The sequence below is a fragment of the Sciurus carolinensis genome, chromosome 2, assembly GCF_902686445.1.
Source record: "Sciurus carolinensis chromosome 2, mSciCar1.2, whole genome shotgun sequence".
NCBI lineage: Eukaryota > Metazoa > Chordata > Mammalia > Rodentia > Sciuridae > Sciurus > Sciurus carolinensis.
Window position 1 is genome coordinate 15,122,720 of NC_062214.1, and position 23,483 is coordinate 15,146,202.

A 23,483-nucleotide genomic window follows, 5' to 3' on the forward strand; every position below is an offset into this window, starting at 1 on the left:
GGTCTTTGCAGAGGTGACTAAGTTAAGGATCTTGAGATGGAAAGATTATCCTAAATGTCATCTTCAGTGTCCTTAGAAGAGGGACAGAGGGAGCTTCCACTGATAGAAACGAAGGCAGTATGGGATGGAGGCCAGGTCGGGAGTGGCCGCAACCAGGAGTTAGAAGCAGCGAGGACAGATTCTCCCCCAGAGCCTCTGGAGGGAGTGTGGCCCTCCTGGCACCGTCCTTACAGCCCAGGGTCCTGATGTGGGACCTTCAGAGCTGTGAGAGAACAGATCCCTGTTGAGCCGTGTGTGTGGGGGGCGGCATTTGAGTAGCCACAGGAACGCACACCCACCGGCCTCCTGGGAGCCTCCTTACCCTGGGCTAATACCTCCCAGCCTCCCTCCCTGGGAGGAGCATCGTGTGAGAGCGAGCCCTCTGCCTGGCTCTTGACACCCAGCAGGTGCTGAGGCAAACCCCAGCATCCTGGGGCAGCCTGCGAGACACCCCGGGCTATCCCCTTCACCCTGCCCTTCCCACGAACTTAACAGCTCTGTCATTAAGGGCCTCTTGTCTCCTCTCCAGACAGACCCAGAGTACGCACATGCTCTTATCTGGTCTCCCAGTTGGTGCCGGCCTCTCCCTGGTAATAGGGTTTGGCTTATCTTTCGTTACATAACGAGCGAATATAAAATCCAGTGAACCCTTGCAAAGTCAGACTAATGGAAGAATTAAGGCTATCTGAATTTAAGAAGCATATGAAACATGAACTCGTTGTAGAGAAATCTGGAAAACGACTACAAAGTGCCTGTTTGGACGGAGCCCAACATAAGCATTTCCAGAAGGGGCCACGGGGGGGTTATCTTTGATAAACAGATAATGTGCTTTGTAATTATTTGAGCTGTTATTACCTGGGGTCTTCCACATGCACCTGGGAGTATCTGCAACCTGTTCCTTTGGGTAAAGGAGACTAAAGAGGGAACGCAGCCATTCTGATTCTGCTACAGTGGGGATTCGTACTGATCACTAATAATAACAATAGCGAATGTTCCCTGATCATTTACCCTCTGCCGGACATTTGCTAAGACTTTGCGTACATTATCTCAGACACACTTCGGTATGATCTTGAGGCGGGACGGTTACCATTCTAAGACAAGGAAACTGAGGCCCCAGAGGTGGAGACTGGATGGAACCTCTGTCCACGCACTAACCACGCCCCCACCCTGTCTCCCTCAGCCACCGGCACCATGGGCAGCAACCTGAGGCCCAGGACTGTAGCTATCCCTGCACCTTGGCTCTCATGACAAGGTGTCCCTCCGGTCCTGTCCTTGTTTGTGTTACCGAAAGTCCTGAACAAGGTGTTCTGGAGCAGTGAGGGTGTTGTGAGTAATTAGCTGGGCAGTTCCTGGATGGAGCCATGCCTGAAGCCCTCTGTCCACCCTTGGATTATTTCAGGCTTTTTTGCTTCAGTTAGTATGAGTTTGGTTCCTATTGCTTGAAAATGAATATATAAGACTTACGACTAAACTATACTGCAGGGGAATCCAGGCCGTGGACCACAGAGCCTGAATGGGAAGGTCTCTTAAAAGCAGCAGCTGAGGACCTGCTTTATTCAAAGACCCCCAAAGGAAAGGTCCCTCAAGAAACAGCATCGATTTTCACCGAGCTCTTTTGTGGGAGCTGAACACCACAAAATGCGGTCCCCCGCCCCTTCTCCTTTTATCTCTCACCTGGCTTCACAAACAAAATACAACAGCAATGCAAGTGGCTTACAAACACCAGGTAATAAGAGAGTAAACGATTAAGAAATCAAAGCGAGTCGAGATGGCGAGGAAATGAATGGCTTGTCTGGAGGTCCTACGTGGCTCCCAGCACTGTCACGAGCTGGCCTGTGGCTTCTGAGCAGCCACAGAGAGGTGAACGTGACCCACCCAACCCCACAGGACTCGGACGGGAAAGTCAAGTGAGCCGCCCCTCCTCCTGCCACAGGGGTGTGTGTGACCCACACTGACTAAAGTAAGGACTTCCTTCTCCTCCGATGCAGTGGCAGGTCCAGCGTTGCTCAGTCACGGTGGTCCCTGGGAGACAGGGACCTGCCAGAGACATCAGGGAGTAGGCTGGCAGCCATCTGTGTGGAAACCGGAATTCAATGGGGCCTTCATGACACAGCTGGAGTTTCTGGATGGAGCCATGCCTGAAACCCTTGGATATTTCAGGCTTTTTTGCTTCAGTTAGTATGAGTTTGGTGCCTGTTGCTTAAAAATGAATATATAAGACTTATGACTAAACTATACTATTAGCTGTGAAGTAGGGGAAAAGCAAAAATAAACAGGAATCAGGAGAATCACGGCCTTTGGGAAAGGAATCCCCTGTGTTTCTCCTTTGCTGGCAAAGCAGTAAATCTTTTTCCTTTTTTTCAAAAAACAAACAACAACAACAACAACAACAAAAACACAAATCAGTTGTTCAGGAAAAGTCCTCAAAATTTCCTTACAGACCCTTTTCTATTGTATGAAAAAACGATCTACTGATTTTCTCTAGACCTTGATGGTGGACGTCGGTGTTCATGCTAGGAAAGCACAACCTCCTTAGCACAGAATCCAGGACCATGGGGACCCAGGCTCTGCTGAGCTCTTCACTTCCTCTTTCCCTCCTTGACTTCAGGCCTTGCTCTCCAGCCTGATGAAGAGAAGGAGCCACAGGCTATTCCCAAGCACGGTATGGGGACCCTCATCATCTTCTTTGGTGCATACTGCTCCCCCAGCCTGGAAGAACCCTTCCTGCTGAACTTCTCCCTGTCTCATGAACTTTAACTTGGTAATCACCCTCCCTCCTGGTTGCTTAAGCAAGATACATTATTTTTAAAATCTGATTCCATGTTTATGAAATGTTCAAAATAGGCAAATCTATTGAAATAGAAAGTAGGGGTTATCTAGGACTTGTCTAAAGGTACAGCTTTCTTTTGCAGGGTGATGAAACTGTTCTAAAATTGATTGTCTAGATAATTCTATGACCATAAACATATGAAAAGCTACTGAACCGTCACTTTAAGTGGGTAGATTATATGGTATGTGAACTATATCTCAATAAAGGCTGTTAAAAATTTTTAAATGAGATTATACTATTAACGAATAATAAAACAAATCTCAAGGCATTATAAACAGAGTCCAGAAATGAGCCAGGAAGTGCAGTAAGTTTCCCTCCATGCTGCCCCAGCTTCTGCAGACTCCCACAAATGACCGGCTGCACCCACACCCTACACAGGAGTGGGGCCCTCATCACGTCCCTGCCATGGCTGGCGGGAAGCAGGGCCGGAGACAGGACTCACCGTGGGCAGCTGGCCTGAGAGCAGATGGCCATCCTGGGCCAGCATGTTGGACACCATGATAGCGGGGAGGTCCATGGCCTGGTAGGAGTAGGCAGGGAGCAGACCGTTGGGCGCGAGGCCGTGGCACAGCGAGTGGTAGCTGGCTTCGTGATCCCCCAGGTGCAGGAGAGATGGCTCAGGGAGGTTGGGAGGCGTTATGGGAGGGATCTCATAGTCTTCGTTGCTCTCGCTCTGGCTGTTATAGGTCTGAAACATCAAAAGGGCACGTGGGTGGGGGTCAGTGTCCTAAAACTACAGAACATGCTCAGCAACACCATAATAACCACCCCTGGGCAAAGAGAAGGGATGATTCCTCCGCAAGGCAGAGGGTCTAGGTGGCCCCCTGACTTGGAAGGACTCCTGCTCCATCCCCAAGCAGATGTTCCCTCCCACCCGGGGCTCCACGCACGAACACCTGCCCTCCTGGAGAGCAGGACTGGCTCTTGTCACCTGCTTCCCTCTGTTTTCCACCACAGCCAGGATCCAGGATCCATCTTTCCCCAGTCACCCATTTTACAGATTGGGACCCGAGGCCAAGGAGGAAAATGGACCATCCAATCTTATCAGAGGAGCTGGGAATGGAGTGGAAGTATCCTGAGCCCTGCCTGGTGGTCATTCCACGCAGCTGGATGCTCTTCTCTTATGCGGTCCCCAGAACCAGCCCAACCTGGGCCTCTCACGTGCTCCTGTCTTGGTCAAGGGACAAACGTTCCTGCAGAAGCGCAGGCTGGAGGCCAGGGGCGATGCTGGCCGCTTCCTCCCAGTCCTTGTGTGTTTCTCCAGCCTCACTGAGCTGACCAGGAACTTCTGGGACTGTAGTGACCAGAAAGGCTGAGCGTGGATGTAGCTGCTTTGCTCTTATCATCATGGTCTCAATATTTTACTGAAAAGTATGATGAGCTTGTACTTTGCACCAGGTTCTCCCAGGCCCTCTTCAGTAGGAGGAAGGAGCTCCCTGTGTATCAAGGTCAGCAGGGTTTTGTTTTTTTTTTTAACCTCTGAGTTTTTTATTTTGAGATGAGGTCTTACTAAGTTGCTCAGGCTGGCCTCTAACTTGCCATCCTCCTGCCTCAGCCTCCTGAATCACTGGGATCATGGACATGTGCCACTGTGCCCAGTCTAGGTGAGTACTACTTTTTATTGTGCATTGATTTTTGATTTTATCAAATTCTTACCCTCTGGCTCTACTGAAAGGCTCAAATGCCCCTCCTCCTTTAATTCAGTTAACATGGTACATGACTTTTTCTCCTGCATTCCTGGAATAAACCCTCTTAGGAGACCGTATTCTTTCTATGCACCTTAAATTTTGTTGGCTGACAATTTATTTAGGACTGTTGTATCTGGATCACAAGTAGAATTGGCCTCAATTTTCCTGTCTCCTGCCACCTTGGTGGTCATGGTTGGTCTTCCTTTTCTGAGTTTTTTAAAAATATACTTTTCTATTCTTAGACCTAGCAGAAAAGGGATGTATGAGTTGGAAGACAGGTCCAGGAACCGTCCAGAATTCAGCATAGAGGGAGCAAGAAGGCACGTATGTCAGAGAGACCGCAAGCACACAGGATAGGTAAGAGTGTCTATGGTCGCCTGTTCGATGGGCATTCTGGAGGGAAAAGAATGAGAGCGTGGACCAGAGGAGTAATTGAAGAGGTACTGGTTGAGAATATTCTGGAACCAATGAAGGACACCAAAGGTACTGGTGAAGGTGAGAGTGAACTTCAGTCAAAAAAAGAGAGAGAGAGAAGGAAAAACAACCTTAAACCACAACAGCATATAAGAAATAACATTTCTAACATCTTGTGTCGTCAGATACATCAAGTATGCGCTCTACCCTAGCGAGGTCGCTGGGGTCCGACGCCACACCTGCTTCTCGGTAGGTGGGTCCTCCCTGTTTGCTGGATGAAGTCCTGGGTGGTGGGGACGCCTACACACCTGATCAGTGCCCAGGACCTTCTCCTGGGGTAGCCTCACAATCCCGCGGGGAAGAGCCCTAGATGGCCCTTAACCACAGGGCTCTGAGAGGGCGAGGCCCTGCCACACTGGTACCCACCCTGGGACCCAGAACCTACGTGGCCTCTTGCTCACTGGCCCCCTCTGCAGGCTGCCCTGGGATTATCCCACCGATGGGCAAACTGCGCTGGGGAAAGGGGTGACCTGCCTACCTTCTTGCTTGGCCACCTCGTCCCTGTTCCCCTGTTGGCATTTTACGGGCTCAGGTCCCAGTTCTCCTCTCTTCCTGCCCTACACCCTCTCCCCACGTGGACCTCAACTGCTCTCAGCTCCAATTCCCATTTGGCAGCCACATTTGTCTCCAGCCTTGGTCACTGGTTGGAGCTCCAGGGGGGGGTATCTCAATGCCACTCTATATCCCCAGCCCATGACCAGGGTCCCATTTTCCTACCTGTGCCTGTGTCCTTCTATCCCCGTAAATGGCACTCTACTCCTTCTGTTAATAAAACCACAAACCTGGGACTCACGCTGTCACCTCTCAAATCCAATGCAACTCCTCCAGTATGTCTTTAAAGTCTGCCTGTTTTTCTCCATCTCCACTGTTGCTATCTTAGCCAGGCCACACGCACACTCCCACCCTGCCATCTTGACAATGACCAGGGCCTCTTTTACTGGTCTGCTAAGACTCTCTCTTGTCTCTCTAGTTCCTTCCCGTCACTGGAGTGGTCTTTAAAAAGAGGGACCTCTCACAATGTCACTCCCACTCTTAACACGCTGATGGCTCCCCCTACATTTAGGATCAAGTCCTACTGCATGTTCTCACATGGCTGGCCCATCACCTCTGCAGTCACAGTGACCACACTTGGCTCCAGGCCTGCTGCACACTCTCCCTTCATCCATCTCGTTGCCACTCATCCCTCACAAGACGTTGGTTTTCAACATGAGAAAGAAATCCTGAAAACAACCACATTCAATCCCATTCACAGGAGCTTTGGGGAAAAAAAGAGTTCTAAATCTAACCAAGGAGGTGAAAGACCTCTACAAGGAAAACTACAGAAGATTGAAGAAAGAAATTGAAGAAGACACATGGTGCAAAGGCCTCCCATGTTCATGGATAGGTAGAATTAAGATTGTTAAAATGTCCTTACTATCAAAAGCAATATACAGATTCAATGCAGTCCCCATCAAAACACCAATGATATTCTTCACATTCTAGGAAAAAACAGTTCTAAAATTCATTTGGAAGAATAAAAGACCCAGAATAGCTAAAGCAATTCTAAGCCCAAGAATGCCGGTGGCATCACATTACAACCTCAAATCGTACTACAGAGCTAGAGCAACAAAACTGCCTGGTACTGTTATAAAAACAGACACACAGACCAATGGTACCAAATAGAAGACACAGAGACATACCCACATCTACAGCCATCTGATCCTTGACAAAGGTGCCCAAAGCATACATTGGAGAAAAAACCGTCTCTCTAACAAGTGGTGCTGAGAAAACTGGTTATCCATATGGAAAGAATAAAACGAGATCTCTATCTTAAACTCTGCACAAAAATCAACTCAAAATGGATCAAAGACCTTGCGATTAGGCCAGAAACTATGCAAGTCCTAGAAGAAAACACTCTAGCATATAGGCACAGGCAACGACTTTCTCAGTAGGCCTCTGAAGCTCAGGAAATAATGCCAAGAGTTAATAAATGGATGTCATCTAATAAAAAGCTTCTGTAGGGGCTGGGGTTGTGACTCAGGGATAGAGCACTTGCCTAGCACATGTGAGGCACTGGGTTTGATTCTCAGCACCACATATAAATAAATAAAAAAATATCCATCAACAACTAAAAAAATACATTAAAAAGCTTCTGTATGTCAAAGAAAACAAGCAGGAATGTTAAGAGAGAACATAGGAGAAAACCTTTGCTAGTTATTATTCTGCTAGAGGATTAATATCTAGAATATATAAAGAACTCAAAAACTCAACACTAAAGAATCAAACAACTTGATTAAAAAGTGGGCAAAGGATTTAAAACAGATACTTCTCAAAAGAAGAAATACAAAAAGCCAACAAATATATGAAAAAATGTTCACCATCATTAGCAATGAGGGAAATCAAAACTACACTGAAATTTCATCTCACATCGGTCAGAATGGCAGTCATCAAGAACACAAATAATAATAAATGCTGGAGAGGATGTGGAGAAAGGATCACTTTTACACTGTTGGTGGGATTGTGTGTTAGTATAATCATTATGGAAATCAGTATGGAGTTTCCTCAAAAGACTGGCCATGGAATCACCACATGACCCAGCTATACCGCTCCTCCATGTTTACACTAAAGAATTAAAGTCAGCATGCTACAGCAATTCATGAATACCCATGTTTATAGCAGCACAATTCACAACAGCTAAACTAGGGAGCCAGCCTATGTGTCCACTGACAGACAAATGGATAAAGGAAATGTGGTATATATACACAGTGGTGTTTTATTCAGCCATACAGAAAAATGAAATTATGTCATTTGCAGGAAAATGAATAAGACTTGAGTCCATTATGTTAAGCAAAATAAGCCAAACTCAGAAGGTCAAGGATTGTATGTTTCCTCTCATATATGGAAGCTAGAGAGGAAAAAGGAAAAGACAGGAGGGGGAATATTGCATGAAAAGCAAAGGGAGCTCAGTAGAATGGAGAAAGGGGACCAGGGAGAGGGAGGAGGGAAGTGCCAGAGAGGAAGCTTGGACAAATTCTATCACGTGCAGATACCAACGTGCAATAATGAGTCCCACCATTGGGTGCAACTATAATGCACCAATTAAAACAATCAAAAATAAAAACAATTCCAAAGGAAAAAAGAGCTCGGTTTAAATGTCTTTCCTGATACTCTAAAGTAGGTGGGATCCCATACTGCACCCCAAGATTTCTCAGAATTTCTCCCTGGAAGTGCACATCAAACTTGTAGTTAACCGACTTCGCATCTATCTGTTTGACATGCAATGTGACTTCTGCTGTGGTACCCCAGTGCTCAGGCCAGAACCTGGTGTAAAGAAAAGGCACCAAAATGAGCTCAAAAAATTTCATGGACAGAAGCCAAGGCCGCCAGTGGACTGGGGTGGGGTACTGTGGTCCCTATTACACAGGAGGGAGGGCAGTGTGATGGTTAAGAGCCAGGCAGCTCAGGTCTGAATCCCAGTCACTTACTACCTGCATCTGGGGTCCATTAGTCACCCTCTCTTTGCCTCGGTTTCCTCATCTGTGAAAATGAGAGTAATGACAGTCTGTGTCTATGGAGTTGCAAAGAGTAAAAGAACAAACACACGTAAACGTGCAGGACCGTGCCTGCCCCACCGTGAGCCATCCCGGTGTTGGCTGTTGTCACTATCCTCATGTCCTTGCTGGGAGTTCAGGAGGCTACCCCAAGGACACAGTGAGTAAAGAGCAGCTCACTGCCTCAGCATCCTGGCCTAATATCCCTAACTCGGTGCCACGGTCTGTATGCCAGGGTTGGATGCCTGTCTTCAGCAACTGCCTGTCAGAGGGAATCAGCCATGGTGTCATGTTGCCCCAGAAAGCAGAGTCCCCTTGCCAGCCTTCCTGTCCAGAGTCACCTCCTCCAGGAAGCGTTCCCAAGCCCCCTGCCTATGTTCCAGTGACTCCCCTCCTGCAACTGCCCCTCCGCAGCTCCTGGGTGCACCCCCCATGGAGCCTGCAATTAGCTTTGGCTCCTTGACCTTATGCTCTCGCCCTCCTCGCAGATCCCAGGCTCTGTGAGGGCAGGGGACAGTCTGTCTTGTCACCAGTGCCTAGCAGTGTGTGGCACCTATCAAGTGCTCAGTCACAAGGTAGTAAGTGAGTATGTGAGACGGGGAACGGCCCAGCTGGGTGAGTGGCAGTCAGCAGAGCTGAACAACGGGTAGCAGAGGGCCTTGCAATCTGTTCATATCTGTTGACTGCCACCTCCCTCCCTGTCCGCCAGCATCAGAACAGGTGCTGGCATGTGGCAGGTGCCCAACCAATGCCAAGTGACTGCCCAAGTCCATTCTTTTCAGTCAAAATCCAAAACCTCCATCCACTGGAACTGGCCCAAGCAACCAGAAGCATTTTGAAAAAATAAGCATATGTTGTATCAAAATATTGAAATAACACAATTATGACAATTCATTTAAAGAGGCAATTAGCACACTTAAAAATAAGCATGCAAACACACACATGCCTCCTCCAAGTGCAATCAAATCCTAAGCCCCTGAGCACAAACCAACCTAGCTAGCTACTGACTCCCCTGAGTACCTACTGTGTGCCAGCCACTGCATCTGGCGCTTGCGTGTCCTCCCCATTTAATCGCATGTTCTGCAAATAAGTGCCAATCGTCTTCATAGTGCAGACACGTAAGATGGAGCTCAGAGAATGGATGTGTCAGAGAGCTAGTGAGACTCAAGACCCAGGACTTGTGACTCCAAATCCAGCATCTTCCCAGACATCTCTGAGGTTCCTATTTTAAGAGAATGGTCACTCAATGTGCCTCGTTGGCTCTACAGAAAGATGACGAGTTGCCCGGCGGCCAGAGCTCTGGCGTGTCCACAAGGATGGAACATCTGTTGGGTTTTTCATACACCAGTTCCAGGAAGGGAAGAATGTTGAGGGCTTCCTCTGGGGTCCTGGAATTCCTGGGAGGAGGCAACTTAACGCCCTGCAGGCAGTAAGTTTTCAAGGCAGCAGAGCAAACGGGCAGAGGCAGAGTCTCTGGGTTTGCATCAGTGGTGGGAGGACAGCTGGAGAAGGTCCCGTGGGTCAGCAGTCAGCAGAGCAATGACCTTACATTCTAGCAAACAATCAGTGTGAACTCCTTCCTCACCACAGTGAAATAAAATGACAAATTAGTGAAAAATTCAATCACTAAAAGCAAAAGTAAAACAAAAACATTCCTTTAAATAATCCTTACTGGAAATCTACTCATAGCTAGAACCTAGAGACTGAACAGTGAATCTGAGAGAGGGATTCTAGAAAGAGCAGCAAGGTGCAAAACCTCGGTGGCTTATGACTCCCAATGGCCACGCATGAAGTGACTCAGAACGAGGATTCCTAAAAGAGAAGAGGTACAGGGCTCTAATGTTCACACTGACCCCAGACTAACAACTGTGGGGTTTCAGCTGGAAGAAGTGTCTTCCTTAATGGAGAAATAGGTTCATTATTTATATTATAAGGAGAATATAAGCATCTTTGCTATAATATTTTAAAATATTTAATATTTATATTTGCTATAATATTTTAATATTTATTGAGGTTTGCACATAACATTGACCATTTTTAAAGAGAATAATCCATGGCAATTGTTACATTCGCTATGTTGCACAATATCACACTTCTATCTAGGTTCCAAATATTTTCAGCATCCCAAAAGAAGATCCCCTACCCACTATGCAGTTTCCCCCAATCCCCTTGTTCCCTCAACCTCTGGTAACCACTAGTCTTCACTGCCTCTATGAATTTACTTATTCTGGACATTTTCATAAAAATGGATTTTTTTTTTAAGTACTGAGGATTGAATCCAGGGTTGCTACATCCCTGACCCCTTTTAACTTTTTTATTTTGAGACAGGGTCTTGCTAAGTTGCTCAGGGCTTCACTAAGTTGTCGAGGCTGGTCTCGAGTTTATGGTCCTCCTGTCTCAGCCTCCTGAGTCACTGGGACTATAGGCATGTACCACTGTGCCTGGCAAATGGAATCATTTAATACAGGCCCTTTTGTATCTGAATTCTTTCACTTAGCATGGTTTCAAGGATGACCCACATTCTCCTTAGTATAATGCATTGTGGACTTGTATTTGTCCAAGTTCCTGTTTTCAATTCTTCTGGGTATATACCTGTGGCTGGAATTGCTGAGTCACGTGATAATAAGATGTTTAACTTTTTGAGAACCTGCCAAGCTGCTCTCCACGGTGGCTGCCCATTTTACAACCCCTTAGCAATGTCTGAGGGTTTTGATGTCTGCCAGCATTTATTTGAGTTTCTTAAAATTATAGCCATCCTAGTGTGAAGTGGTATCATGTTGAAGTTTTCATTTGTATTTCCTGAAGACTAATGCTACTGAGTATCTTTTCCTGCGATTCTGGGTCCTTTGAATATCCTCTTTGGAGAAATGTCTATTCCCGCCTTCTGTCCGTGTTTTTAATTGGGTTGCCTTTCTATTGCTGCATTGTGAGAGTTCTTTAAGGATTCTAGGTACTGGGTCCTTGTGACATATGCTCTGCTCACCTTCTTCCATTCTCCCTTCCTTGGTAACATCCTTTCATGCACAAAAGTTTTTAATTTTGATGAAGTCCAACTCATCTATCTTTTGTTGCTCATGCTTCTGTTGTTATATCCAGGAAGCCATTGCCAAATCCAGGATAATAAAGTCACCCCTAAGTCTTCTTCGAAGAACTTCATATTTATGCCATGGTTCCATTCTGAATGAATTTCTGGGTACAGCATGAAGTAAGGTTGACTTTTTATTCTTTTTCCCTGGGCTCTTCAGTTTCTCTGTGCCATTTGGTGGAGAGACTCTTCTTTACCTACGATTGACCTTAGCACCTTTGTCAAAAGTCAACCGGCCTTAGATGTATGAGTTTATTTCTGGACTCTCGGTTCTAATTCACTTGTCCGTATGTCCCTATGCTAGTACCACATTGTTTAATTACTGCAGCTTTATAAAAATTGGAAAAGTTTGTTCTTTAAGAGTATTGCTGCTATTTAGAGCCTCTTGCAATTCCATATGAACTTGCGGATCAGTTTTTCCATTTCTGCAATAAAGGTGAGTGGAAATTTGATAGGGACTGCTTTGAACCTATAGATTTCTTGAGCAGTATTGCCTCTTAACAATATTAAGTCTTCCAATCCACAAGCACAAGGCAGCTTTCCATTTACTACTTAGGTCTTCTTTAGTTTCTTTCAGTCATGTTTTATAATTTCCAATTCATCAGGTTTTTACCTCCTCGGGAAAATTTATTCCTTCATATTTCATCCTTTTAGGTACTATTATATATAGAATCATTTTCTTAGTGTCCTTTTTGGTATTGTTCAATGTTGCTTTGTAGAAACACAGCTGATTTTTCCACCTTCATCTTATACCTTGAAATGTTGCTAAATTCATTTGTAAACTATTTGTCATAATTTTAAGGGAATGCAGAAATTCCAAACCATTAAAGGAGCAAAAGATAAAATGAAGGAAAAAAAGACCTTGATCAAATTTATAAAAATATGAAAAGAAAATCAGAATGAACTATGAAACATGTTAATAAAGAAAATTCTGAAAATGGCAGTATTAAGACCAAATACTAGGAGTCACAATAAGTATGATTTCAATTGTACCATTAAAAATAAAGATTAATATTTTGGTAAAAATAAATGAATCCAAGCTGGGCACAGTGGCACATGCGGGTAACCACAGTGGTTCGGGCGAGGCTGAGGCAGGAGGGTCTCGAGTTCAAAGCTGGCCTCAGCAACTTAGCAAGTTCCTAAAGCAACTCAGCAAGACCCGCTCTCTAAATAAAATATACAAAAGGGCTCAGGGGGTAGCTCAGTGGTTAAGTGCCCCTACCTTCAATCCCTGGTACCAAAATAAATAAATAAAAGAATCTAGCATATAACATTTATAATACACATGTCTGGAATAAAATGACATGGGAGGTTAAAAATAAACATGCTAATAAACAGCAGAGTAACAAAATTAATAACAAATTAAGTGTAATTTAAGGCAAAAAGCATTAAAGAGGTCAAGAGGAATACTTAAGTTGATAAATTATGTAACCCACTGTGAAGAAATGACAGTCGTAAACTTTTATGTGGATTGCTAGACCAGAGGAATGTAAAGTATGAAAAGAATCAGAAGTATAAAATCATAAGCAAAGTGAGACACATTAACATGTCTCTTCAAAAACTGACCAATCCATCAGATAGAAATAAGGATAGTGGATTTGAATGGAATAATTGACCTGGACTTATCTCAATATTTAAAGAATACACATTCATTTCAAGTATCCACGAACGCTACTAACACAGGCATGCGTTAACCACAGAGATAATCTCTAGTTTTCTGAAAGGTGGAAATGATATAGACCATATTCCAAGCTCTAAATGCACTTTCCTAGTTATTAACAAAAAACAGAACAGGGAAATAAAGAGGGATCAGAGCAAATGCCATCTAAGCAACTTCTGGGCTGATGAGGAAACCACAACAGAAATTACGAGAAGAAGACCTGACAAAACCCAGGAAGTGAACAATGGAAAGTTTATACCTTTTACCTAAATCAGTTTATTAGTAGACAAGAAAGACAAAACGAATGAATTCAGGAGTCAACTCAAGAAGGTAGAAACAGAATAACAAGATAAACCAACAGTCAGTAGAGGAATAATAAAACAGTGAATGCATTTTAGATAATATAAAGCAGAGCTTTAAAAAAAAGTTGGTAAAATAGCTAGCCACCAACAAGAAAAAAGAAGATATCCAAAAAGGAATGACAAATAAATTGATTCTTTAAACATCATTGAGAATTCCTCTGTAACACAGTACAAGACTAATTTTGGTGAATGTTTATAATTTCAAGTTTGTTAATGCTGTTGTTTAGATCTTCTAAATAACTCTTACTTTTCTTTTTCTGCTTAACCACTGGTTTCTGAGAGAAGTGTGTTCAGATTTTCCACAGTGACTGTGATTTTTATCAACTTCTTATATTTCTGTCCACTTTGCTTTATGTATTTCAAAGCTATGTTGTTAAGTATTTACATATTATTAGCATAACCACTTGGTGAAGCGTTCCCTTCATGATCTGATGACTTCCTATTACTTAGCTCACTCAAAGCTTACTAAAGATTCTCAGACTTTCATTTTGACTACCATCTCCACTCCCACCCCAGTGAGGTGGGGAGACAGGTGAAGATTTGCTGAGGGGGCAAAAGGTGATCTGCCTTTTTCCAAAGCTTGTTGGACTCAAGAGTCCAGCATGAAGGGGTACACAGCACCTTTCTCCCTGAAGAAGCCACGAGAAAGAGTTCTGGGAAAACCCAACTTGTGTCCCCAGAGTTGAGAAGCTTACAAGGACACTTGCTAGGACTGGTCTGTCACTTAGAGATTTTGGGAGATGGAAGGGTAGCTGGAGCTGCCTGAAATGGCAGGGAAAGGAAACAGAGAGAGATGGGGGCAGGTAGAGAGAGACAGAGAGAACAAGAGAGAGAGATTATAGAAACGGGAGCAATCTGCATTACATGGTTCAGCAAGGCAAGGTAATGTGGGTTCTGGAGGTCAGGAGAATGCTAAAGGCAGAGGCTGGCTGAAGGTGTCCAAAGGGTCTCACCCACGATGATGGTCTGGTAGGGCAAGGGGACCTCAGCAGTTGGTGACAACAGGTGTACCAGCTGCAGCACAGGCCACAGAGGTGAGCTGCAGAGTGATTCCCAGCTCAGTGTCCCTCATGGAACAGAGCCATGAGACCTGCTATGGCCAGGGGCCCAGACGGAAGGACAGCACAGTGCCAATTGGGCTCTCCTAATCTCACCTCCTCTGACCTGAGCTGAGTCTCAGGAGCACAGACCACCCCATCCCCACTGCAGGTGCCGGAGGCCATGAGTTAGGGGGGAAGAGAGGGGCTTGACCCTGAGACTGAATTTGTGATTCTCATAACTGAAAACACTCAAAAAGCTGCAGGATGGGATGGAGCGGGGGATTAGCCCCTGCCTCCTTGCACCCCTGTGGGGCCACCCGCTGAAGGAACTCAGTTGCACCAACAGTACTTGATGCTGACGCAGGACTCCCTGGTTCCAAATGCCCTCAACACAGCTGGGAGATCCTTGGAGAAATTAGTGAGCGCTACCATCTGAGCTGCAGAAAGGACCCGGGCACTGGAGTGAGACTTGCTGAGTGACTTTCAGCCAAGAACCCAAAAGGCCTATGTCTGTTTCCTCACCTTGGAAACCCCACCTGCCAGCTGGGAGAGTCAGGCAGGGACACAGACAGAAGCCCACATGAACCCTCCCAACACCCAAGGGAGACAGGGAAGGACAAAAAGGCCTCGTGGGGAGCAGACCACAGATTAAGCAGCATTTCCATTTTACAGAGAAGGAAACCGAGGTTCAACAGGGCAAAATAACTTTGAGGTCCCACCGTTGACGTGTGCAAACGGAGCAGTTCTGATGACCTGAACCAAAGCCCGCCCTACAACAGCCACGTCCACCCCCACACAACACACACGTTACCCTGGAGAGCCCAGGGCGGTGCCGCCTCACCTCTTGTCCCAGGTCATGTTTAATTTAGTGTTCTCCTTCATCCTATCATCTTTTTAATTTTTTTCAGGGCATCACACATGCTAGGCAAGTGCTTTGCCACTGAGCTCCACTCCCATTTTAACCAGGAAAACTCACGCCCTGTAAGAGCATTTCCATGGAAGGACAACAGCGCAATTCAGTGTTTCCCAACTCTGTCTTCGGAACGAGGAAAACGGTATCGTAGCTGAACCCCAAACCCCATCAACAGGAGCAGGGCTCCCAGTGCGGAAACTTCTTATCATGTGAGCAGGGGTTTTATGAATTCTGCGAGGAACGAAATGCAATTTTGTCAGACTTGTCTGTGCCCATAATGACCGAGTCAAATTAATCATCTTGGCTAACACCCCTGAATCACCCGTCCCCAAGATGTTTAATAGAATCTTTCAGATGCGAGTCTCGCAGCACATCAGATCTGGAGGATTGCTACCCTTCTGACAATCAGCACGGTTATGCTTTCTGATGGGCCTGGCGTTTTCCTGGACTAAAAATGCTTCTTTAAAAAAATAAGTAAGAGCTCATAGCTGGTATAAACCACACGGGAGTGAAGAGCCATGCCGCTCAAACCAAACCTGCATTCTGCAGAGGGTGGGGGAGGGGCAGGTGATTTTTATGCCCTTGGATGCAGGCAGAACCTCCAAACTGGGCAGGGAAAACCCTCCATGGTGGTCTGCCTGCCACGCTGTCAGCCACGGTGGCTCTGGGGTGCGCCCTATGGAGACAGAAGCTTCGTAGTGGGTCTATGACAGCAGTCACGTTAGCTATGAGCTTTGTTTACCAAAACCATATCTGGAAACAAACATCACAATCCCCATGTGTTCTCACTCAGGAAATTATCACGCTCACTCCAAAGTTCTGGCAGCTTTCTGGGGGATTCACCTTGGGGAAGAAGAAGGTTCTAGGAAGAGGAAAGGCTGGTGGGTGGGCTTTGGGGTGTCCTTGTTTTTAGGAAGGAGAAATCCCAGCAGAAGGCTGGGGGGTGGTGACTAGGGCCTGTGGCTTTGGGGTGAAACTGGACAGCGTGACCAGGCAGTCCCATCCGGCAGCGGAGGGAGCTCCTGTCCCAGCTTATGGGGGGTTGCTGGGGTAGTTGGTTAAATAACATTTTGAAAACCATAGGTCCATCTGCCTCTGGGACACTTTCCCTCGGGTGACCTAGAGGAGGGCTCAGCAAGTTTTTTCTGCAACGGTCCAGACAACAAACATTTCTGGTTCTGTCTCAACGACTCAACTCCGCCACTGAAACGTGAAAGTGACCGTATGTGAGGTTTAAGCTGCAGAGCGCACCTATGTTCCATTAAGCTTCATCTATTAAAAAAAAACACACAAAAGCAAACAATTGGGGGAGGCAGATTGAGGCTCCAGGCCATGACCTGCTCACCCCTGTCCTAACAGAAGGGAAAGTTAAAATGTCCACAACCGTGGGTCCCCACCATTGTTCCTCCACCTGGTGGCTCAAGCAGAAACCTGGGAACGAGATTCGATTCCCTTCTCTCCCTCAACTCCACCTCCGACCAGCCACAAAGTCCTGCTGGCCCAAGTCCCCGCGAACGTACGCACTAGGGTCCACCTGCTGGGTGGCCGCTGGGGTCCATGGACAGCTGCCACCCTCTCTGGCTCCCTCCAGTCCAGGCTCTCCACAGGCACAAATCCGATCACGAGGCCCCTGAGCTGGCATCCCCGTGGCACTCGGGACACAGAATGAAGCCGCAGGGCCCTGTGTGAAGGCCCGGCTGCCCTTGGGCCTGCCTCCCAGGACACCCTTCTCCGCCGCGGACCAGCCCTTCCCACTCCTGATGGGGCACAAGACCCGGGACTCCACGTGGCCTGCTTCCCACCTTGCAGGCGGCGGCTGCAGCATCAGCTCCCGGGAGAGCCTTCCTGGCCCACCGTAAGCAATGGCCCCCAGTTCCTACCCGCCACTCAGCTTCTCCTTTATGGCCCTGCCGGCTCCTGGGGCCTGCTTGTCTGCTCCGTGCCCGTCTCCCAGACCAGAGCAGAAGGTCCAGGAGGGCTGGGACATTGTTCAACTGTTCCACGCGGAGCTCCCAGGGCCTAGAGAGGTGCCCTGCCCAGCGCGTGGTAGAAAATCAAGACTGCTGTTGAGTGAACAATCAAACGAGCATCCTCTGCAGCCGCCTCCCTGTGGCCCACTAGAACCAGTGGCAGGGACCCCTCTCTGGCACACTCAGTGGGACTCCTGGAGTCCTTCCCTGCTAGGCTTCCTCCTCAGATTGCCACCTTGGGCCTGCTAAGCCCAGCTCAGCAAGAATCCCCCTCCTCTGATGCCTGACCAAGTACCTCTAGGCAATTTTCCATCCTGACTCCCGTGCCCTGACCTTTGGTCATAATTCCCCAGCCGCCCTTGAGGGGCTGAGCTCAGCCCTCTCCCCAATTTCAACAGTGTCCACCCACTGCAAAGTCTTCCTGCCTGTTCAACGCCACCTGGTGCAATTCACAGACTCTCGTCCCTCTGGTGCCCTGGTTCCTCCTCTGAGGCTCCAAGAGCATCATTCCAAACTCAGGGTCTTTGCAGAGGCTGTCCCCTCTGCCAGAAGCCTCTTCACACTCAGTTCCCCGGCAACTTCTCATCTTTCCATCTCAGCCAGAGAGACTGTCCCTGAGCCCCCAATAAAGTAGGTCCATGCCCACTGCTGTCCTTGCCCAGTCTGGTACTCCTCAGTCATGGCACTTCTCACAGCTGGAATTATTTGTGAGATAACATATATATGTGTGAGATATGTATATATAAGCAATTTGTGTCTGCATGTGTGTGGTCTTGGGGATTGGACTCGGGCACTCTACCACTGAGCCACTTCTCCAGCCTTTTTTATTTTGAGGCAGGGTCTCACTAACTTGCTGAGGCTGGCCTCCAACCGGCAATGCTCCTGCCTCAGCCTCCCAAGGAGCTGGGATGACAGGCATGCAGCACTACATCCAACCGTGTAAGATTATATTTTAAATGCTGGTCTTCTCCACCAGTCAGGAAGATAAAATTTTCATGTCTTCAGGACGTAGCCTAGTGCTGGGTACAGAGAGGAACCAAGCAACACTACTGCAATTTAATTATTTAGCGTATTTATTTAGCTGATCTGCAGTAGCAGAGGTTCCGCTTGTCTTGTCTGGTTTTCACGTTGCAAACCCTGTGATGAATAGCCTTGTTCTTACATCTTTGCACACCACTCAAGGGACGCCACGGGGTCTATTCCTAGAGCAGAGGTGCCAGGTAACCACACATTACCCGGTTCTGAACATTCAGCCTGCTGAGAAAAGAAGGCCTGGTGAGTTTTCATTCCTCTAGTTTAGGATGAGGCTGGCTACACTCGTACCCGCTCCTGCTTTTACGGACAGCACGTGTTCTGCGTTCTTAAGCTGCCATCACTTTTGCCATTGCTCTATTGTCTTCTATGTATTTGAAAGAGGGCTTTGAATATCATGTGCCACAAATACTTTCCCGGTTTGCTACTTGATCTTACTTATCTTACTTATGATTTTTTTTTTTTTTTTTGCCATACTAAGGGTTTTACATTTCAGCTAAGATTAAGTGCATGAATGTTGTATGATTCCTAGCTGTCATATCGTGCTTAGAACATGGCTCCCCCACGCTGGTATTACCCAGAGACTCAGTCGTGGCTTTTCCAGATATGGAATTTGAACTCGGGACTGGCAGGATCTAAAGGCCACGAGCCAGCCCTGTACCACAATGCTCTCCAACAGCAGCCTGGGAATAGGATCTGCTTTGGCTAACACGCTCTGAGATGCTGGGACTTCCCTTTGATCACTGAGGGCTGTCGGGTCATGTGCAGCCAAGGGCTTCCCACCTGCCCGTGCCTCAGATCTGGGGCCTTATGAAGACAGGAAGGCAGATGTCCTGGCTCCTACACAGTAATTCTTGACCCAGGCCTGGGCCACCTGCCCGTTCCCCATGTGGCCGGGAGCCACTCTGGACCATCCCAGCCCCTCACACTCCCTCACTCCCCTACTCCAGCCACATTCCTCAAATGTGCCAGGCACAGCCTGCCCCAGGACCTTTGCTCTGGCTGTTCCCACTATGGGAATGGTCATCCCCAGACCTCACTCCCTCACCCCTCCAAGTCTTTGCTCACATATTCCCTTCTTAGCAGGTCTTCTCCGATCATCAGTATGATCCCCTGTCCCCTGCAGGTAAGCTCACACACCCAGTCTCTCTCGCCTGCTCTGGGGGTCTCCCCACAGCACTCTTACTTCCTAACATGCAAGAAATTTCGCCTTTTAAAAATAATCATTGGAGTTGAGCACAGTGGGGCATGCTTGTAATTCCTGCAACTCGGGAGGCTGAGGCAGAAGGATCAGAAGTTTGAGGCCAGATTTGGCAATTTAGCAGGAGTCTCAAAATTTTTAAAAGTTTAAAGAGCACAGAGTGCAGGTCAGTGGTACAGCATCCCTGTGTTCAACCCCCAGTAGCATAAAAACAAACAAGTCAACCAACAAATAAATAAATAAAATGTTTTTAAAACTCATTATTACTTTTGCTAGAAAGTAAGTTTCAGCATTTGATCACTGACTGTGACTTGCGCATAGTAGGCCTTTTAACAAATGACTGCTGGATGCAAGATGCAAGAATATGTGACTGAATGAGGACAGGGATTTTGGACTAGTTTGTTCCTGGTTCTATCTCAGCACCTACACCATGGCTTGGCACACAGTAGGTGCTTAGTAAATGTGTTTTCCAGTGGAGACATGTATGAATGAGTTTCCTGAAGCCCGCAATGGTGCTGGGCCCGCTCTGCACCTCCTTCTCTGCAAGCGCTAGGAAGTCAGCGGCAGTGGGGAGCAGCCTCCCGAGAGTCGCTGCTTAGCACATCATCCTAACTCGGTCCAGGAAGGTCTCCTGGTTCCTGTCCTTATCATGGAAACTGTCTTCCCATGAAGGCTTGAGCCCCAGCTCCGCCCCTGACAGGCTGTGCAGCCTTGGCCAAGGCACTGACCCTTGCTGGTCCTCTGATACACCACCTGTAAAAAGAGGAAGTTGGGCTAAGGGACTTCTAGACCCATTAATTCTGGCCCATGCCACTGGTTTGCAGGTACACAGGCAGATGCCAGGCAGTGCTGCTTTTAAAAGCATTTCTAAATTGATGAGTAGGCTCTCTAGTTGTTTCCGTGCTAAAATAGCTTCTAGAAAAAATCATGTCTATTTGCAGTTTTTTCTCTTTTCCATTTCTACCTTTGAAAACGACAGAAGTAGCCTTGCTACAGCAGCTGGCTGCAGGCACGCACTGAAGCCTCAGAGATGGCCCTCGTGAGTGCCCTGAGAACAGCTCGGCAGGGAAGCCCCTCGGTCTGGGATGCTCAGGGGACACTGCCCTGCTGGGACTCTTCCAAGGTTGGCTCCTTTTGGAGCAGGGTCCCAGCTCTGGTCTGGCATCAAGGTCACTTGGGTCAGATCCTGCAACCTAGCCTGACTCCAGTCAGAGTGAGCCCACTGCAGCCCCCAGACCCTGCCCGCCTCTGGATGTGCTGAGCCTGAACAGTGGCTCAGGTCATTGTTCCCCCAAGTGACACTTACATATCAACAGGACTTCCACAACACCCTCCTGCCTTGCCAGGTGTGGAACCAAGGATTGGGCCCGGTATGCTCCGAGCAGAATGGAGCAAGGCCCGCTCCTTCCGCAGCCTGGACCCCATGCTCCTGTTAATATGACCCAAGCACCCCATCAGGGGGCTGTGACGCAGAGCTCATCCCCTTCCCCAAGGTTTACTGGGCACACACTCTGAGCCAGGCTTGTTCTGGGACTTGGACAGTTACCTGTGAGAAGAGCCTCCCATTGGTCTGTTCTGCTTTTCTACAGTTTTGTTCCAAAGATAACAACAGCAATGCCACGTAGCACGTACCACGTGTGTTTACGTGTTCTAGGCCCCTTTACACACGAATGTGTCAGCCTAGCCTGCGGGCGCCGTTATTAAACCCAGTTAGTGGAGGAAGAAACAGAGCCGCCTCAGGGCGGGCAGCAAGGCCTTGAACCCAGACAGACCCAGTTCACATCCCAGCCGGGAGTCCTTGACCCCTGAGAAGAGGGGAGACTCCCAAAAGTCACATAATAAGTTAGAGTCACCCGGAGCCACCCACAGAACCTGTGTTCTGACTTCCAGTCGAGTCCCCAGACTGCGCCCATGTCCACCCTCCTCAGCGCTGGGTCTGCCCGGGCTGGGGTGTGCCTCCCTGTGTGTGTCCACACCCGCGAGTGGATGTGCCTGCAAACACGCACAAGTGGCTGCACACACCCGTGCGTGACCGTCGCAGGGTCAGCCTGTGGGTGTGCTGTCGCTCTCCCACTCTCTGCGCCCATGAAACCCTCAGGGGCTGCCTAATCCACTGTGAAAACTCCGTGAACCTCACTAAGCAAACACGAGGTAAAACATCTCACTCGTGCTGCGAGTGCACACACCAGGCCCCAGGAACCACGTGCGATTCTTACCCCCATTTCTTCCCCGAGTCACGCTGCCACGCTTAACGCGTGGAGAGGTGCGTGTCACTGAGCACGCCCGCGTGAACACAGGGGCTCCTAGGCTGGTGTTTGTGCAAGACCGTGTCTGCAGAGAGGCCGCGTGTCTGCACACGTGCGCGCCTGGAGAAACTCCCACGGCATCTTCCAGTTGACCTCTGACAAGACTTGCGGCACCACAGCGAGCATCGCCCAAGCCCCACGCTGCCTGCACGTGCTTGGAGATGCTTATGTTCCAGCCGTTTCCGAAAACTCTGTCCACGGGGAAATGAGAGTGGGAGGTTGGAGCCTGCAGCGGGGGCGAGCCGGGACGCCCATGCGCTGGGACGCCCACGCGCCTGCTTCCCTGCGGGGCTTGCCACCACGGCAGCAATTTCACAGCTCATCATCCATCACGAAGCTTAAAGAGTTCTTCCCCTCCCAGGAAGTGAAATGAACTGTTCAGCCCTGAAAGGCTACTCCGACCACGCTCCCAGTGAGAACACAGTTCCCTGGTGACCTGATTAACACCAGACACAAATGAGACCTGGCCAGGCTCCTTCCCATCCCCGCCACGGCCTGGCTCTAAAAATGGAGACATCTGTACAAATAAGATAGTTTGATCTTCTCTCTTTACTGAAACAGAGGAAACCAACAGAAAAAGCATGTCCTAAGAGTATAGCTAAATACGTGTTCGCAAAGCAAACGGATTTGTGTAACCCGCTCAGAAGAAGAGAGAAAACCGTCCAGCACCCCTGAAGACCCTCAAAGCCCCTTTGTCACTACCCACCCCCTCCCAGGGAAACCACAGTTCACTCTTCTATCACCACTGACTAGCTGTGCCTGCTTGTGTGTGTTGTGTAAGGGGCATACGGAATGCTCTTTATTGTCCGGCTCCTCTTGCTCAATAAGAGGTTTGTGAGACTGATCTGAGTGAGTGCAAGCAGTTCCAAGTTGTTCATGTTGTGGTTGTCGAGTATTTTTACCCTGCACACATTTATCCAGTCTATTACTGATGGACATTTGGACCATTTCCAGTTTTGTGCTTTGGTGACAAAAAAAAAAGCTGCAAAGAACATATTCTTTGATACATCTTGGTGAACACATGGGGGCATTTGCAGAATTGATTTGCAGGTGGTAGAGATACATGTTCAGCTTTTGATCCTGAGAAGTGGATTTCTAACATGGTTGTACCAATGTATACAGCAGTGTATCAGGGAACCAGTTCCTCCAGCTCCTTCTTAACTTGGAATTTTTTGGTCCTTTTTATTTTCTCCATCTGACTGGAAAATCTTAAAAAGCTCCCCTTCCCCTCCCCATGCTGTACTTCTCCAACAATTATTTCTTAAAACTCTGCAGCAAGAATAAAACAGTGTTTATACATCACACAGTTAAAACCACCAGCCACCAGCCACCCACCTGTGGGACCAGGGCCAC

The 23,483-nt window shown here is 47.8% G+C and overlaps 1 protein-coding gene across 3 annotated transcripts in view; it reads right to left on the reverse strand.

Moving 5' to 3' along the window:
* Tox2 (TOX high mobility group box family member 2) overlaps nucleotides 1–23,483 on the reverse strand; it is a 126,960-nt gene that overhangs the window by 43,667 nt on the left and 59,810 nt on the right. For all 3 annotated transcript variants that reach the window (XM_047540490.1, XM_047540491.1, XM_047540492.1), the window contains exon 3: nucleotides 3,312–3,557. In XM_047540490.1, coding sequence (XP_047396446.1) covers nucleotides 3,312–3,557 — 246 coding nt within the window. The remainder of the gene's footprint in view (nucleotides 1–3,311; nucleotides 3,558–23,483) is intronic.